This window comes from Poecile atricapillus, chromosome 8 (genome assembly GCF_030490865.1).
Source record: "Poecile atricapillus isolate bPoeAtr1 chromosome 8, bPoeAtr1.hap1, whole genome shotgun sequence".
NCBI lineage: Eukaryota > Metazoa > Chordata > Aves > Passeriformes > Paridae > Poecile > Poecile atricapillus.
In genome coordinates this window covers 10,558,202-10,576,851 of record NC_081256.1, presented here as the reverse complement: position 1 = coordinate 10,576,851, position 18,650 = coordinate 10,558,202, and the positions used below count along the sequence as shown (strand labels likewise).

Genomic DNA, 18,650 nt, shown 5'->3' with positions numbered 1-18,650 from the left:
CAGAACTTGAGCTTGTACAGGGGTGCAGCATGTGGCTCTTTGGATGGTTTCAGTGATGCATTGCTTATCTTTCCCAAAGAACGTTAATTTCCCAGCAGAGGTGAAGGATCTGACCAAGCGCATCAGGACAGTTTTGATGGCCACGGCTCAGATGAAGGAGCATGAGAAGGACCCTGAGATGCTGGTGGATCTGCAGTACAGCCTAGCAAATTCCTATGCCAGCACACCTGAGTTACGCAGGACATGGCTCGAAAGCATGGCCAAGATTCATGCAAGAAATGGAGATTTATCAGAGGTAAGGTACATAAATGAACAGGAGATCAATTTGTCTTTAGGCTGAGCTGGTCTGATGGAAAGGGCTTTGGAAGACCAGCAGCAGTAGTGAGTTAAGAGAATCATACAGTGTCTCTCATATAGTTGAAATCAGAGGAGCAGAGGTTTGGAAACACCTGGAGATGTGATATGCTCAGCTTGCCTGATCATGAGTACCTGATACATGCTGGAGCAAGACTTGAAACTGTCTGGCAGGGAAGCTGAGGGCAGTGTCACTTTGGCACCTCTGCTGCCTACTCCTAACAGGCACAGTAGCTGTGGTGTAGAGGAGGTTATGAGTAGTGAGTAATTCACATAAAGGATTTTTTTCTCCCTTACTGCAGCCTAGGAGAGGAGCTTTGCTTATAATGTGTTGTCATTTTCATCAAAGACTAAATGGGTGATGCGAAATTCCACTACATAACCCAGATATACCTTATTTATTAAGTCATCTTAATGGTTTTCTTGAGAAAATCTATGCATTTATATGAGACACCTCGTAAAATTTACACCTGAGGAGGATTTCATCATTTAATTCTTTATTTTCTTTGATTACTTTTGTCTTCCCATTTCTGCCTCATGATTTGAGAGTGCTGAAAGTATATGCTCCTTATCACATGTATGCTGGAATTCAGGGTGCTTTAACATATCCATGTATATTGGATGTCTCGTTACAGGCTGCTATGTGCTATATTCATATTGCTGCTCTCATTGCAGAGTACCTGAAGAGAAAAGGTAAGATCAACATATTCAAAACCAACTGTGTGTCTATAAATATTATTGTTCAAAATCAATTTTGGCTATCCCATTTTCCTTCCTCATATGTAAAGTATTCTTAAAGCATCTTGAATTCTTACCAAATGTTTTATTTTTAAAATATATCGTAAATGCTAGTCTTAGACTAGAACAGTGAAAGTGTGTTTTGTGTAAAGAGGGTTAATTAAATGTTCAGCAAGCTAGTGCTAATACAGAATGCTTCACTTCTTAGTCTGTTGTTATTAAATATGCATGTATTAACACATACCAGTAGTAGTATACTAATACCATCTTACAATATCATAGGTTACTGGAAAATGGAAAAGATTTGTACCTCACGTATGCTCCTGGAAGATGCTCAAGTCTCTGATAGTAATGTGTTACTAACAACTCACAATGGAGGAAGTGAGTGCTCTAACCGTGCCTGTTTGTGGGTCAAATAACACGAATAGGAGATCAAACTGCTGTTTTCCATCTGATCTGGAGAAATATCAACCAAATCAAAACTGTTTCTAGTGCATGTTGAAGGCTGTTATAGAAAGCAATGTTGGAAACATCATGAGTTCCTTTCCTGATGCTCTTTGGCTGGTTTGATGGATTGCTCAGAATGTCTCTGGTTATGGGCTTTTGCAGCAGGAAAATCCCTCTTGGGTAAATTGGTGTTTAGCATGCAAATCCACGTCCAATTCCTCGGCTATCCAAAGCTGGGAGGGCAGGGGGATGGAATTAATATCTGGTTATCCATATGTAACTTTGTATAGATAAAGGAGGTTTTTTTAAATCTATGATGCTTATTTAAAAAATTAAGTGGAGGCTTATATTTTTAAATACTTCTATGCCAGTGGTTATTTAGTTTATGAAATCTATATTTCATAGTAATTCCCAGCATGAGATATGTTAGCAGTTTCCACAAAGAGCAATTTCCAGGGTCAAGGGCAAATATCTGGGGAAGAGAAAACAGTTTTGGAAAGAGTATAGTTTTTCTTTACATTTGGAAGTGTCTGTGAACAAGATGAAAAAGTGCATCCTTTTAGAAGGAAGTTTTCTGTGAAGAGCAATAGTTGTGAGACAGTTCAGTAGTGGTAAAAGACTTTGCCTGAATAAAGATTATAGTAGCTGGAATGAAGAACTTGGGCGATTTTAAACCTGTACTTAAATGGTTTCCAAAACTTGAGAGAGAGAATGGAGGCCCCATCTCAGTGTGTATGAGTTAGCTTTTTTAATAGAGCCATAGTAGTATTTTCCTACTTTTAATTTAAACATGGGCCTTGCCAGGAGTTTGTCACCACCCTGGCAGCCTTACCTTCTTCACTCCAGAGCAGCAGGAAAGTCCTTGCAGGGCAGACCCTTCCTGATCTGTAAAGTGTGATGCCTGTGCAAGTTGTTTCTGCTGCAATGGCAGTAAGGCTTCAGCTTAGCAAATACTCAATTTAAGCTCAGTTTTCCTCAGCTTAGCAAATACTCAATTTAAGCTTGGTTTTATTCCTTGTGAGCCTTCCCATCTGCAGCTGCTGCCAGCAGAGCTCTCTGCAGGGCAGTCCCTTGGCAGGGCCCTGGCAGCGCGGCTGAGCAGGGCAGGACAGGAAAGGCACTGGCCATGCTGGCATGGCCTGGAGCCCAGCACAGGCACAGTGTGCCCTGCAGCCACCTCCCCTGGGTGTGCCAGTCCTGGGGGACTGTGCCCCTGGGACCCCTGACACGTGCAGGTTCCCCAGGTGTGACTTGTGTCACCTCAGCCTGCGAGGGTCATTCCTGTGCACAAAGGAGTGTTGCACACGAAGCTTTGCAAGGACTGCAAGCCAAAAGGAGCCAAAATGCCAAAGAGAGGAATAACACTGCATCAGGAGAATGCTATCATTCCCCTTTACCTGGAGAAGTGAATTTATATCATTGAGGAAAAATTGTAATAGTCTCATAAATTCAGTCAGCTCCATTTGTACTTCTCATTACTTGGGCTGTGAAAGAAATTAACTCGTCAGCTCTGTTTTAATGGCATCTAGTAACTTCTTGAAGTATCTGGTCATTCAGTCATTAATTTCTTTCTTATGACTTGCACTTCAAGGCTTATTTTCCATGGGATGGCCTGCTTTTCTGAGCATTACCCCCAACATTAAAGAAGAAGGTGCTATGAAGGAAGACTCTGGGATGCAAGATACTCCCTATAATGAGGTCAGCAAGGTTAACATTTATATACCTGTTCTGCATTAACAGAATGTTATTTCTAGTGGAATCCTGTGCATGTTACAACAAATTATAGTGAGTGCACTCAGGCATTGTTAAAAGGCACTCAGCTTTTGAGTGAAATGTCACAGCTGTTCAGTGGTGTTCATCTAAGGAGAACATAAAGTACCAGAGTTGAAAGTCAGGGCAGGGGGAAGCCCATGGAGCAAACCCATTCTTCTGCATGAGATGTCAGCTATTCAAGTATTTTCCTGCTACTGTTATTTCAGGTTCTTTGTCTAAAGAAGAGCTAGATCACCAATACCTGATTAAACATTGTGTAATTGCAATAAACCTTAATGTAGAAGTTCCAGAATAAAAATGGAATAGTGGGTATGTGCTTTTGCTGCATTGCTATTAATTAAATGCCACCAGCTGTCAAGTCACTGAACTATTTGCATTTGTGAAATTGCAGAATATTCTCGTGGAACAGCTGGAATTGTGTGTTGAGTACCTCTGGAAGTCTGAGAGATATGAGCTTATTGCTGAGGTTAACAAGCCCATCATTGCTGTTTTTGAAAAGCAGAGGGACTTTAAAGTAAGTGGGAGTTTGGTTTGGGCCTTTTTAATTATCCTAAGACAACAGTAAAGATCAAAATTTTTGGGAAAAAAAATGTGCTTTCTTTAAAAGGAGTATTTTTCTTTCCTCCTGTCTGAAATTTCTCCTTTTAATGCTTTGTGCTGTGAGAAAATAAAATACTTTGGTGTCTTCCCTGCCTCTTTTCAGCATCAATGCAACAGTATATGTAAAAAGATTTCAAACAAACCTCTTGTCTTAGCCAGTGGATATGATTTTTTACATGGGTTTTAAACCAAGAGCACATTTGCATTTTATTTAAGTTTAGAAAATGCTGATAAATTGTATGATTTATTCACAGTTCAGGGTTTCTTAGTTTCTTATTTACTTGGCAATTTCAGTACATAATGATGTATAATTTCAGATTATAATCTCATTTACTGATTTTTCTAGGTTTAAAATGAAAGAGACACAAAGTGGTAGGTAGCAATAAACAGTATTCTAAGGAAGCAGGTCCTCAGATTTTAATTTAGCTGAAGGTTTGGTTCACTATCCTGAGAAAGTGCTGTTTAGTGGTAACTGTGGAAAGGACATTATTGTGTGGGGTTGGGAACTCACTGGAGTTGTTGGCACCTTGTTCTCACCTGCACAAACAACACTTGGGTTCTCTGAGCCCTTGCTAGGTCAGGTACTGTCTGGTGGTGGGATGATTCTCTGTGACCCTGCACACAAAGGCTCCACTGCCACAAAACTCCTCAGAAGACGGCAGAAACCGTCCAGTGAATCTTTAGTGGCTGCTAACAAGGTTAAACCATTCCCTTAGCACTTACAGCCATCTTTGCAAAGGTTTGGGAACACAGCTAAGGCAGGCCAGGGTTGTGCAGAGCTGTGCTGGCATTCCCCAAGGTGCTGGCACACCCTCACCTCCCCTCCCTCTGTCTGTCTGTCCATGCAGAGACTGTCTGACCTGTACTACGACATCCACCGCTCCTACCTGAAGGTCGCAGAGGTAGTGAACTCTGAGAAACGTCTCTTTGGGCGATATTACCGGGTGGCATTTTATGGGCAGGTAAGTGAACTTGGGCTCCTTTGTCTCCACAGTCAGAGATTTCAGACCTGTTTGTGATACAGCTCAGGGAAGCACCTGGCAGTGAATCCCAGGGTAAACTCTGCCTCGTGGGTCAGACTCCCAGCAGGATTTTGGTCAGGAGAGAGCACTCGCTTGCCTCTCTGTAAAGCACTGCTGTGGATTTAGTGGTGTATTAGAGAAGAATTCTGTGTCAGCTTTAGTTCTTGACTTCATAAGGCAAAGCTGAGACTGAGGCAGGGCAGGTTTTTTCGAACTACAACAGAAATAGAACCAGATAAGGCATCTTTGATATATGGCACTCTCCTCTAATAGATCTTAAAGCAGAGCAGTATGCAGTAGATGCTTTGTTGTGTTTTTCACTGACGCTGCCTTCTGCTTCCAGGCCACCTGATTCTGTGCAATGTACTGTAGAATAGCATTATTCCCTCTGCTGTGCTTCAGCACCCTTGAAGCATTATTTTGTGCTTTCTTCCACCACAAACCAGTGTAGCAATCCAGCATGTTCCTTTTAGTCCTGGTTTTGGCAAGCATAGAATTTTCTGTGCTCTAAAATATAAAGTGTGTAAACAACAGATTGATGTGAATCATTCTGTTTGCTAATTAGATTTTAATGCAGAAATTTGCTCTTTTCTCCTTTTGATCTTATTCAAGGCTGTGGTAAGTCTAGTTCTTTTGCATGTTTTGTTTAATTCTCCTCACACATCCTTCATCCTTCCCTCTATTGTTACTTAACATTAATTTACCTTTGCTCTTGATTCTTTGGTTCGTGGCAGATGAAATAATGTTGCTGCATTCATTGTTGCATCCTGCAAACTAACTTTTGTTTGTTCAGTTACCTGAACTACCGAGCTGTATCTGTCCTCATGTTGTGTGTGCACTGTGGGGCCCAATGCTGCTTCATCTCATCTCAGTAGAAGTTCCTCCCAGCTTCACTGGGAGTGGGATTGGAGCCCCTCTTCCTCTGTTGAAAGTCTTGGGGTAGCATTAATGCTGTTTGAATGCAAGCCTGCTTTCCTGGCCTGCACAGCAGCTCCCAAGTGGAGGGCTGCTGTGCCAGGCTGAGGTCTCTGGCAGCGGTCACTGGAGCACTCTGAGCAGGCTGTGGCCATGGCCATGGTCCTGGCAGTCCCTTGTAGGAGCAAACAAAAGGGAATTCAGAGGGAAATGGCAGGTCCTGGCTCTCTGGACAGATTAGCAAAGCTGAATTTGCCAATGCAAGGAGGAAGTGAGCTGCACCTGAGGAAGGGAGGTTTTCCTTGTGCCTGGCCTTCCTCAAAATGGGAGCAGCACAGGGCAAAACAAGATTCTCCTACTTGCAGCCTCTGGCCAGCGCTCTCCCAGAGCCAGTGGCTCTCCCACTGGGTAATTCAGCTGCAGCTCTTCTGCTGAACTGGGCTGGCATCTCTGTAACAGTGCAATGACTTTCCAGGTGCCAGTGCCACAAGGGCAACTTCATTTAAACAGCTTTAGTGCTCTAAAGGGTGTGACTTCATCATAGCTGTGTCTTCCTCTGTTTGTTCCCCCAGTCACTGGGCTCTAAAGGCAACCAGCACTGCTTTCTCCTTGCCCTTTGCAAGAGAGATGTGATGTGGCTGCTGTTCCTTACCTGAAGCGAAAGCTGCAGAGAAAGCAGATTAAAGAACAAATGGATAATGTTAATACTGGGAGGGAGAATTTTGGAGGTTCTCAGTGGAGAAAGATGATCTGCAGCTGCACCCAAAAACTGTTCTTCATGCAAAGGCAGAGACAGTATTTGGTTACTGCATCGCTGCAGGGACCCTGTGCATGGATGGTTTGAATTAATGTGATCCTCAGGGAGGAGACAGTCATCTGTTTTCACCAGCAAGATTTATTTGCCAGCTCAGGGAGCCAGATCTCATGGCAGCTGCTGTTTTAGACTGCACATTCTGTTAGAGACCTTTGGTGACAATATCTCATTGCACCCCCAAGTGACCACACTAGCCAGTGCATATGAGTTTACTCACAGATGAGTGTTTGAGAAGTCAGTATCTCTCTTGAGTTAAGAGCCAAAAAAAAAAAAATCCTGTTAAATATACTGAATAGCTGGGAACTCATATTGTACTGATAGGCAAAGACATTCAAGACCTGTGTTTCAGAGCAGTGCCAGGTAAAGGTAGAGCTGAGGGTTCGTTCTCCTGTGTGTACAAGAAGCTGGAGAAGTTGGAGGGCAGAGTTTCATAGTGATCACAATCACTTACTGTGAGAAGAGACAGGGAAAGAACCATTAGATGTCAATTCCTGGCAGGTCAAGCAGAAGGCTTTACCTCAGCACCTTTCAACAAAGGGCAGAGAAGGGTCTGATGTACTGTGAGCCCCAAGGCTGTGTCTGGAGGTGTGTGAGGATGAGGAAGGGCCTTATCAGAGCTCCCAGTGATAGGCCTGAGTCACAGCTTCTCTCAGAACATCAGAGCTCAGTAGAAACCAGTCACCTGCTGTTCAGGAGGTCATCTGCCTTCCATCAGCTGTTCCCTGTAAAAATTTTCATCTGTAAGGCTGTGTTGTCCTTGCAGGACCAAACCAGCCAGGATGAAAATAATCCAGGGATATGCATTGATAATGTAACCTTGGCTGCTTAATATTTTAAAATCCTGAAATTGGAGGATATTTGGCTTCTGAAATGTGTTTAATCTTACTTTTAATAGTCTTTGCCAGACATATAGCATATGGCAGACATGATTATTTATAGCTCACAGTTAACTTCTGCTTGTCACTTGTCAGTTGAAATACTGTAGGGTATATGTGCTTAAATGATGTCTCTTGCATTGGAGATAAGACTAAATCTGTTAGCTGTTTGCTTTCAGGTATTTTTTTTTAAGTAAAACGATTACCAGAGATATCATCTCAGTGTGCCATGCAGCATCAGCAGAGATTTGGCACTTACATATAAACACTGTGTTCCAGCATGCAAACATACACAGAATCAGGGTTTAAGAGCATAAACTATATTCTAGCTTGCTATGTGATTAATCTGGAAAACATGAGGGGTTTTGTTGAAAACACTGAATAGTAACAGAAAGCAGATGTCTTTTGACAGAAACAGTCCAGAGTAGTATGTTTAAGTATGGTTTCATCAAACTAATGAGTTTTTCCCACATAAGGCAGTTTTGCTCCAGTGGAAACAAGATCAGAAACCAGATTGTGGTCCTGTAGATATTTTCTCAGTGTAATCAATAGGAAGTCAATTGCCTGCCCAGCCCAACAGATGTTTATAGGATGTCAACTTTGGAGCTCTAGATTTTTTTCTCTAATTACTTGTGAAGTTCTTCATATTCCTATGGAATTTAATTGATAATGTTGTTAAAAATCATGCAGTGTTAGAAGGTCACTGTGAGACTGAAGAAGATGCTGTCAGATGAGCTGCTGTTGCAGCTATTAGTTATTGGCTTCGAGTAATGCCCACAGTACTCCTGACACTTGCCAAATTAAAAGACAGTTATATTGCCCCTCAGTGAAGGAAAAGCCAGAGATGCACATATTTATTAATCCCTGCTGAAATAAAGCTTGGGGAGTGGTTCCTAAAGAAGCAATGAAATTCGTAGCTTATTTTATTTTAATTCTGTTTTGGGTTTTTTTATGAAGATATGCCTAATCAATAATTTTAGAGGGCAAAGTTGAAAAACACTTCCAGATAAAAAGGCTGAACTTTTGCATGAGTACCTTCTGAAGAGGTTTTGGAGATATCTCTTGACTTCATTAATTTCTGCTTCTCTGTTTTTTCGACAGATAGCAGTTTGCTTAGGCATATTGTAGAATTAGCCATCCAAGTCACATCACGTGAAGTTCAAAGGGCCTTGGGTCTGACAATATTAATGTTGTCTCCCTTTGCCCTATCCCTGCAGCTTCAGGTGTTTTCTGGGTCAGTTTGCATTAAGGTGAAAGGAAGAGGCTTTGAGTGCAGCTGCAGTGGTGCCCATCACTAAATTGCATATGAAATCCTAGGAGGGGGCTGGTGCTGCCCTTGGACTTGAATCCAGTCCATGTTAATGGGGCAGCTGCTGCTTTCTGCCCAGCTGGGAGAGCTTCTCCTGGAGCACTGATGTACATGTTCATCTTGTAATGTCTCACCTGCAGGTGATGCAATGCTCTGTTAGTTTTAAGAGGCTGGCATTTCTGAAGCCTGACAGATTCATGTTCAGCTCTTCACTGGACCCTTTTATTAAATCTTTGCCAAGTCCATCCAGTGTATTAAATAATGACCTTAACAAGACTGTACCTTTTCTGCGGAGGAACATGGTCTGTGTGTCTTTTTTTGCTTTTCTTTTGAAATGTGAGTAATTTGCTAATTGTCTCTGGAAGTGCTGCAATTCTATATGGCCTTTCAAGGTGCCCACTGGAGTTTCCCTTCAGCTGGCCTGAGGAGATGCAGACTGGTTCCCAGGTGCTCCCCATGCCATGGCCATGGGCAGCAGTGCCCAGCCTGTGCCTGCACATGTGCCTCAGAGAAGAAGCACTGGAGATGATGTGCTGCACACAACCCAGCTGGGCTCAGTGTCCAGCAAACAGCTGTTAATTGAACCAAATAATTAAAATTCAAAGAATTTTTAATGTCTAGTTTTTTATCCGTGAGGGCTTTTTCATCATGCACACATCAACATTTTCAAGAAAGCCCTTTAACTCTTTAAGCAGGTCAGTCTCTTAAGTGAATAAACATGTAGGGATATTTTTCTGGGTAACTTTGCAGATTGCAGACCAGTATAAACACTGACCTCTAGGCACATGTCTGCTAGGAGTGGACAGAGGTAAGCTTTTCACTTAGGTGCTGGAAGTGGCCTAAAGGATGGTCTGGTGGGTATACAGGCAACCTTGATTCCTGATATAAGCACCTCATTTAGGTTTTTCCCTGCCTGTTATGTTCACTATATCCTTTTGTTTCTTTCCAAACAGGGCTTTTTTGAAGAAGAGGAAGGTAAAGAGTATATCTATAAAGAGCCCAAATTAACTGGCTTGTCTGAGATCTCTCAAAGACTGATGAAACTTTATGCAGACAAGTTTGGAATAGATAATGTGAAAATCATCCAGGATTCCAACAAGGTACAAAAGACATGGAAAGACAAGGGAGAGAACTGAGTGCATGGTGCAAGATGAGCAGGCAGATGTTGGCTGCAGTGCAGAAGCAGGTTGTTTTCTGTCTTGTTTAGCTTTCAGCCATTTTTGACAGTGGCTATAGTCAAAGGTCCCACACTTCTTAGGCAAATACTTCTCAGTAAAATACTTTCATATCCATCCATGATCTGAGTATTACATTTGAAGTCTCAGTTTGCATTGGTATGGCTATAAATAAATAAATACATCAAAAATGTAATGGATGCCTTGGAAGCTCATCACACTTAGCCTAATTTTATTATGTTTGCCACTGTACCACAGGTGAACCCCAAAGACCTGGATCCCAAATACGCCTACATCCAAGTGACCTATGTGACACCTTTCTTTGAGGAGAAGGAGGCCGAGGATCGCAAGACTGACTTTGAAATGCACCACAACATCAACCGCTTCGTGTTTGAGACGCCGTTCACGCTCTCGGGGAAGAAGCACGGCGGTGTGGAGGAGCAGTGCAAGAGGCGCACCATCCTCACCAGTATGTCTGCTTGGCTGCTCCATCTCACCTGTCCCAGCTCAGCCCAGAAGGGCAGCTCAAGGGCCAGGTGTCCATCAGCCAGTTGTGCAGGATGATAAACTCATCTCTTCACTGTGTGTGTTGGCCATGTGCTTCCTTTCAGACCTGCTGACCATCTCAGGGATAGTTATTTTCATTCAGCTGCTTTGTTTTTCCTTACAGTTGACATCTTAACTGTTCTTGCAGTGATTGCAGTCACTTGGGATTGGTTCTGTTGGAGGCAGCTTAGTACTCTGAACCATTTTCTTTTAATAATAAACAGTTCAAAGAAAAAGCCAAGTAAGATGTCTGTTCTGCTTAGAGTAAAACTTCAGATAGAAATTTTTGTTCAAAATGAGAATAAGATACATTATATAGAATTTTTTTAAGCTAGAGGTAAGATTTCAATCAGTGTTTTAAGGCAGGAATGTCAGGAGCACTAGATATGTCTTCACTTAATGAGTCATATTAAACTGAAGTTTTTAGCTCCTTATCATGATTGAAATCTCTCTTTTAGAAAGCCTCCTTTGTGAGACTACTGCTGAAACTTGACATGTCTGAATTTTGATGTCTGAGGAACTGTCTGGATGGAGGCGTTGTTCTCATGGGCAGCCGTGGGCAGAGAGGCTGATGTTCACAGCAAAGTCTCCCAAGTGACAGAAAATCCAATTCCCTACCAACTTCAGTGCATCAGCTTCCCCCAAAGGACAAAGTGAAAAAAACTGCTCACAGTGCAAGCATAGTCACCTAAAAGTTTTGTTCTGGCAAGTCAAGAAAGAGGCACTGATGTCTGAGGGTGTCTTGTTACATGACACAGCTTTGCTTGTAAGAGGAAAGAAGGAATAGCTTGAGTGTGGTTTTTTTAAGTGCTTGGGCAGCAGTAGGTGTTTTGAGATGTGTATTGAAGCAGGTAGTTTCACTGACTTGAAAGTGCAGCTGTTATGGTCTCTCTGGCAAAAACAGAGAGGGCTGTTCTTCTGGCAGAATGTTTTCCCTGGGTTATTACATGCTGTCATCAGCTCCCACTGCTCTCAGCCCTTCTCCATCTTTGGCTTTAGAAGGAAATTTGATGACTTCCTCTTCTCCCCCTCTTGTCCCTTTGGCACCTACCTCATCTCAGTGCTTTTCACTAAAGGAAACATTCTTTTCTTCCCTTTTCTTTTTTTTCCTACTCCTGTTTGATAAAGTCATGTGTTTTCATTTGTTTCCTGTGTAAGCTTAAGCACTTTAGTTTGAGAGGAAAGCAAGGCTTCTGCTCTGACTGGAGGAGTGAAGTCAGTTGTGCCTGTGTGGCTGGAGCGGCACCTGCACTGCGTCTCTGCTCCAGAGCCTGCTGGGCAGAGGGCGAGTGCAGTCTGGCTGCAGTCCCTGGTTCACTGGCTCTCTGCCATGCCTGGCTCATGCTTCCAGCTCTGGAAATCCTGGGTTTCCTGATCTCCAATGAGACAGACATGCTGTAAACTGGAGCTTATTTAGGTCTGAGCTGACTGGAAGCAGATGCTTAGTGGAGAAGGACATGCACGGAGTTTGGGAGACCTTCCAAAGCGTGTAGGGCGATCAGAAGTGTTAGCTCAGATCAGACTTAATGCACCCTAACTGTACTTTTGCCAAACTCCCTGAGATCCATGAAAGACCTTGACTGGAAGTAAAGAGTTTTAAAGGTGAATGATTCCTCTGTCAGCTCCCATAGCAGTATTTAGGTTGAATGTTAAAACACTCACTTCACTGCTTTAAGGATGGTGTTTTAATGGTAGGTTCATCTGCAGGTGAGTGTCCTGGTTTAACCTCAGCCAGCAGCTAAGCCCCATGCAGCCACTCACTCACTGGGTGGGATGGGGAAAAGCAGAAGTGTAAATGTGAAAAAGCTCAGGGGCTGAGATAAAGACAGTTTAATAGGTAAAGCAAAAGCTGCACAAACAAGGGAAGCAAAACCAGGGGTTTATTTGCTGCTTCCCTGTGAAGGCAGGTAAAGGTAACTCCAAGAAAGCAGGGCTCCATCACATGTAACAGTGTCTTGGGAAGACAAACACCACGCTCTGAATGTCCCTCCCCTTTCCTCCTCCTTCCCCCAGCTCTGTATGCTGAGCATGACACCATATGGTCTGGAAAATCCCTTGGGTCAGTTGGGGTCAGCTGTCCTGGCTGTGTCCCCTCCCAAATCCTTGTGCACCTCCAGCCTCCTCTCTGGTGTTTGGGGTGAGGAACAGAAAAGGCCTTGGTGCTGTGTAAGCCCTGTCCAGCAATAACTAAAACATCCCTGTGCTATCAGCGCTGTTTCCAGCACAAATCCAGAGCACAGCCCTGTACCAGCTACTGTGAAGAGAATTAACTCTGTCCCAGCCAACACCAGCACAGTGATTCCCAATTCAGATAAGCTAGATGCTCCTGCCCCTAATGTGAAATATGTTTGATGTGATGGTTTGAGCTGTCTGAAGTTCAGTGTGGACTTATAATTTGGTGCCTTAAATCAGAAGAAGAAATTTGTGGTTTCCAAAATCTGAGCACTGACAGCTTTTTGCCACCTGCATGGGGCAGAACTTGGTATCAAACACTGATGGGTTCAAAAGGAAATGCTCTTCCAGTGCCAGGTACATCAGAATCCAGTTTGGCCTGCTGTGTCACTTCTACTCAGTGATTAAAACTTAATTTTTGTGGATTAATCAAGAGATTGATGAAGTTTGTTTTCCTAAGACTTGTTTTGCTTTCCTAAATATTCTCTTGTTGGGCAAGTTCTCTGATCTATTTCTTTCTCTCGAGTAGCCAGTCACTTGTTTCCCTACGTGAAGAAGCGGATTCAGGTCATAAGCCAAACCAGCACAGAGCTGAACCCCATTGAAGTGGCCATTGATGAAATGTCCAAGAAGGTCTCAGAGCTCAATCAGCTTTGCACAATGGAAGAAGTGGACATGATCCGACTGCAGCTCAAGCTCCAAGGAAGTGTCAGTGTCAAGGTAATGACAATTTGCTGCCTTTTTTTTTTTTCAATGCATCTACCTAAATTTTTATTCTGATTTTCATCATTCAGGTATTTTTTTCCTTTGGCATATCTTGTATCATAGTGCTGTTAGAGCCCACTCTAAACACACTAAGGAATGGAAAGTTTTCTACTGGCATTGATGACTGCTGGTTTTATATGCTATTTCATTCAAGTCTGCTCTAAATATTAAGACCTTTCCAACAAGACTGTCACATATCACTTGAGAATATGGCCCATCACAAGCAGGTGGATTCTCTAAAGGAAGTTTTGCTAGGATTGGCTTTGGCATTTCCTATTTAGGAAAATTGGGATTGTGATGGGTATTCCTGGTGCTCTCATGGGAATGTCTTCAAACCAACATGTAACTGTCTGGGTGATCAGCTGGCTGGGGACTTGGAAAGGCAAGCACAGCTTGTACAAGGTTGAGCAACTCCTGTTTCCTCAATCAAACTCCTCAGCCTCCATCCTGGTGACAAAAGGAGTGAGGGGATGTTCTTCTCACAGTCTATGTTGCCTGAGCCCAGTCTCCAAGCCTTGGCACACAAGAGAAACGAGGGAATGGTTTGTTCTGTGTAACTAAGCTGTATGTTTTTCACCCAGGTAAACGCTGGACCAATGGCATATGCTCGAGCTTTCCTTGAAGAGACAAATGCTAAGAGATATCCTGATAATCAGGTTAAGCTTCTGAAGGAAATATTCAGGTGAACATTAATTTTAGGCTTTTCACCCCCCACATAGCACACAGGACACTGCATGGTACAGGCAGGGGAGACACAAAATCAGGCTGATTTTAACCAGCCTAATTTACATCTGCACTTACCCTATCTTAAAAGTCATTCCTAAGAAACATTTCCTGGAGTTCTGGGCTACCCTAGACTACATTCCTTCTGATCTGAGAATGAAATTCACTTCTAATAAGGTGCAATTTTCAAGGGGGAGAAGAGCTACAGCATTGTGTGTGTATATGTACATAGATGGGTTTTTTCACTAGTACAAAGCTTGTGTCATTGTTTTTGTGTTTCTATGTTTGCAGGCAATTTGCTGAAGCCTGTGGACATGCCCTTGATGTCAATGAGCGCCTCATTAAGGAGGACCAATTTGAGTATCAGGGAGAGATGAAGTCTCATTACAAGGATATGCTCAGTGAGCTCTCTGTAGTTATGAATGAACAGGTCAGAACATCTATTTTGGTGCTGGTTGGGCTCAGTGAGGGTGGCTAATTGTGCCTTCTAGTGACAAATGAAGCTGTAGTGCAACATTCTAGAAGTAAAACCTTGCAATGCCATAGTGACTGAGAAAACAGTTTATTTTTTTGTGGTTTTGGGTTTTGTTTCTTACTCTCTCTTTTTTTATAGAAATATATTCTATATAGCAAATCTGATCAACAAAGATCTGTTTTCTGCCTGCCTTGCTACATATTGAAAAGCTGAATGTTTGTGAGGCTAAATGCTGACTGGGGTTTAGAGGCATAGAAAGATAGTCAGTTTAAACTAGTGCTTTATGCTTTGCTTGCTTTGTCCTATAGCTGTGATGTATTTAATTAAAACAGTAAATTGCTATTCAGATGTAGTTTATAACCACAGGAGGTATCTTTGTTGTTCCTATTTATATTCAGCTTTCAGAGAAAGTTATTTTTTAATATTTTTTATGCTTGAGTACACTGTCAGAATAGATGCCATGTATTTTAGCTTCAGAGGGATGAGCATGCATGGATACATTATATGAACTGCATCCCAAAATTCTGAATTGGACTCCAGTGCACACTTGCAGCTATTCTACTGCTGTGTCCAGGCAGATTTATTTTTTTTTAATATTTTCTGTTTCAATTAAATATTGAATTATTTGCATACTGAAGTGCTAATTAAACCATGTTTAATTATATCTCTGCATGCCTATGGACAGGCTACCTTAGATTGCATCTGATAAATAGTTCCTCTCTAGCAGTTGTGCTGCATTTCCAGGTGCCTGTAGCATCCAAAAGCAGTGTTGGTGTAGAGTTACTTGGTTTAACCACTGGTATCAGTGGTGGCATCTCACAGAAGAGCCTAATTGGCTCTCCATTACCCCATGCTGTATTATTTATCTTCACATAGGAGGAGAATAAGGATTGACCTGAATTTTTTTGCCCATTGTTGTACTTACTGTGGAATTGAGTGAGTTTTTCCTTGGGTGTAAAGCTCCTAATTGCTTGGAGGCTTGGTGCCTGTCAGGTGGGGTTTGAGTTCAGGGGTGGCTGCAGCTCTGGGAGTTGTGCTCCTCTCCTGTTCAAGTGTATAAAGATTTGTGAACCTCAAGCATTCCAGTGATTTTATCATAACTAGTATTTATCACTGTTTTGTCAAGTATGTGAGTGTTAAGGGTATTATTTGTTAATCAATATTCATGCATCTCACATGGGAGTTATTTTGACCATCTAGTCAGTGTGCATAGGCAGCACCATATGTCTTGGGTGAACCCACAAGAATGGAAGATGGATGGTCAGCTCAAATGAGGCATGAGCAGCCCATAATATAAATATTTATATCCGTGAGCTCTGAGTTTTCTTCATGCTAAATAATACAAAATTACATGTGCAAAGCAATGCTAATGTGTAATCCAGAAAAAGTCAAAATTGTCATCTCTTTTACAAAAATAGTGTGAATTTTAAAGTCCACCCTGAAAACAGTCTCCCACTTGCAATCCTTTGGGGAAGCCTAAAAAGTGACAGCTCCATTTTCCAGGCAGTGTGGAGTTTTGAGAAAACTCTACTCCTCTTGCAGTGAACTCATGAACTCCCTGCTTTTGAGCTGAGTATTTCCTTAGAGAAATCACATGCCATAAACTGTGGCTGAAATATTTATCTCACAGTTGGAAAGCTTGAGGCTCTCATGCATCTGTGCTGTGTGCTTTACACCAGTACAATTTGCCATCTTTCCCATTGTTGTATTCAAGAGAGTTTTGTTTCTCACCTGCTGACAGTGACTTTTTCATCACCATATGTTTTTCTCTTTTTTGTTTTTCTCTTTTTTGTTTTTCTTTTCTGACAGCTCTGTCATGGTCCTTGCTTATACAGCTTCTCTTCTTCCCTGTCTAACATTTCCCTCAATACTATAGCCAAAAGTGGTATGTTCATTTTTCTTACATCTATTTTTTCTTTTAATGTCATATACTTCCCTCATTTGCTGTTTTTTCTGCTGGGTATGTTTGTTTAATTTCATCTCTAATGGCTCCCTTCTCAGGGAGTTTAAATAAAGATACAGTATGTGTGATGTGTTGTCCATAAGCAGTCTTGAGAGGCCTGTTCTTTAGGATCCTAGCTGTGAACTTTGGGGAAGCCAGTGAGGCAGCTCAACAAGAGCCCCCCTAATGCAAAAGCAAGTGCCAGTAGCAGCAAAAGCGGCTGCCAGGGTGTGCCCAAGTCCCGGTGCTCTTCCTGCAGCCACGGTGTGAGAGCAGCTCCTTCCCAGAGCTGCTGGCTCAGGAACTGAGGCTGGCTGTGCTCATGTCTGCCCGAGTGACAGCTGAGCCATGGCTGACCTGCAGCCCTGGCCAAGGACAGCTGGGGGTGATGGTTTAGGGTTCCACCTGGAGCTTTGTCAAGGGGAGAGGTTTCTCTTCCACTGCTGATGCTGTGTGGTCAGTGGGGATGGCCCTGTCTCTGCTGCGAATGCTTCAACAAAGCGCCCATGGAGGAAGACAGGTTTTCAGTCTGCTTTTATAGAAGTAAGCAGGAAAAAAGGGCTATTACCAAGGCTAAAAGTGCTTCTTCAAGAAAAAGATCTTCCTTCTTGCTAAAGCCTACCCATAGGACAGGGCAGAGCTTTGGCCAATGCTGCTCAACTGCAGCTCTGCCCAGAGGCTCAGGCTGGCACTTGGTCCCAGCCCGGTGTGTGCAGCTCCGTGGGGCTGCTGCACCCCGAATGACAGCGTGGGCAAGGTGGGCCTGTCTGTGCCACTGTCACGAGGTGCTAATGTGGGTGTCTGTGAGTTTGCAAAGTGTAGGGGACTCCTGTGAGACTGGTACAGTTCAGGGAACCCCATGGAGCTCAGCAGAAGCCAGCCCAGCCCCATTTTACCCCAGACTCAGAGGATGTCATCCCTGTCCCTGCAGCCCCCATTTACCAGGGAAGGGTCCTTTTCCTCTGTCAGATCCTTGGCATCACTGTGTTACAATTAAAAAATGGGAGATCCTTGGTTATGCAACGGACACTTCAGACACCAAATTATTCAGATCTCTCTCACTGTTGCTTTTTTTTTTCCCCCTGAAAAGATTGCATACAAGGAGGAATCAGCAAAACATCCAGGGATGGAGCGCACGTATTCACGAGTCATCCACAGAGCCAGCTCCTCTGTGCCAGCAGCAACCACTCCAGCAAATCCTGATGCCTGACTGCAGCGTGGGGAACATATGGCCTCAGGAAGATCTGATGTCTGGGGTGGGGTTTGTTCTTTGTTGTTTAGGGTATTTTTTTATTTTTTTCCTTTTAGATTAATAGTACTGAAAATTAAGTTGATGGAAAATACCAGGAAAAGGATTTGAGGGTTAAGATTTTAATTTATTGGAAGTCTTCATGGTGTTGTTTTTAAAGATGCAAGCTTGACAATTTTTTGGTTTTGCCTGCCCCAATATTTGCACATTCCCTCTTTTTTTTTTTTTTTTTCTGTCAATTTTGGTTTTGAGCAGCCTTTTTTAAGCCAGGCTGATTACAAAATTCCCATTGAACAGATAGGTACACAGCAAACCCTAAGTTTGCTATAAATTATAATATATCTAATACTAAGTCCTAGTATACATATATTTTAAAGGTCAGAGTGGATGTTTTATAACATTTAAGCATATTGCAATTGTAAATAGAAGATGTGTAAAATATGTCATTTTTACAAAATTTTAAAAAATATCTTTTTAGTTAATTATGACAGTACTAAGAATATGGATAACATTTCAGTTACCATTATATTAAAATATTTGTGTATGTGTACGAAAGCGTCCATAAAATTTTCTCTTTGAAGGTCTGTGTGTTAGTTCATTCCTATGACAGCGCTCTCTGGAGTGGTGGAGATCAGGATGCCTCCTGCATCCCGACTGTCTGTCGTGTTGTGGATGCTGATAGAGACACTTATGACCATCTGCAGAACGTGGCTTTGGGTTCTCTCCATGGCCCCAGACTGAGGCCACCCTGGGAAG

At 42.6% G+C, this 18,650-nt stretch overlaps 1 protein-coding gene across 1 annotated transcript in view; it reads left to right on the top strand.

The window, feature by feature from the left end:
* The window catches only part of DOCK10 (dedicator of cytokinesis 10), a 144,992-nt gene extending 126,548 nt beyond the window's left edge, over positions 1-18,444 (top strand). Inside the window, exons 45-56 of the mRNA XM_058844292.1 lie at positions 80-295; positions 990-1,047; positions 1,375-1,473; positions 3,131-3,237; positions 3,704-3,826; positions 4,761-4,874; positions 9,801-9,947; positions 10,281-10,491; positions 13,270-13,460; positions 14,087-14,187; positions 14,520-14,658; positions 17,736-18,444. Coding sequence (XP_058700275.1) covers positions 80-295; positions 990-1,047; positions 1,375-1,473; positions 3,131-3,237; positions 3,704-3,826; positions 4,761-4,874; positions 9,801-9,947; positions 10,281-10,491; positions 13,270-13,460; positions 14,087-14,187; positions 14,520-14,658; positions 17,736-17,855 — 1,626 coding nt within the window. The 3' untranslated portion in view covers positions 17,856-18,444. The remainder of the gene's footprint in view (positions 1-79; positions 296-989; positions 1,048-1,374; positions 1,474-3,130; positions 3,238-3,703; positions 3,827-4,760; positions 4,875-9,800; positions 9,948-10,280; positions 10,492-13,269; positions 13,461-14,086; positions 14,188-14,519; positions 14,659-17,735) is intronic.
* Positions 18,445-18,650: the final 206 nt, after the last annotated feature.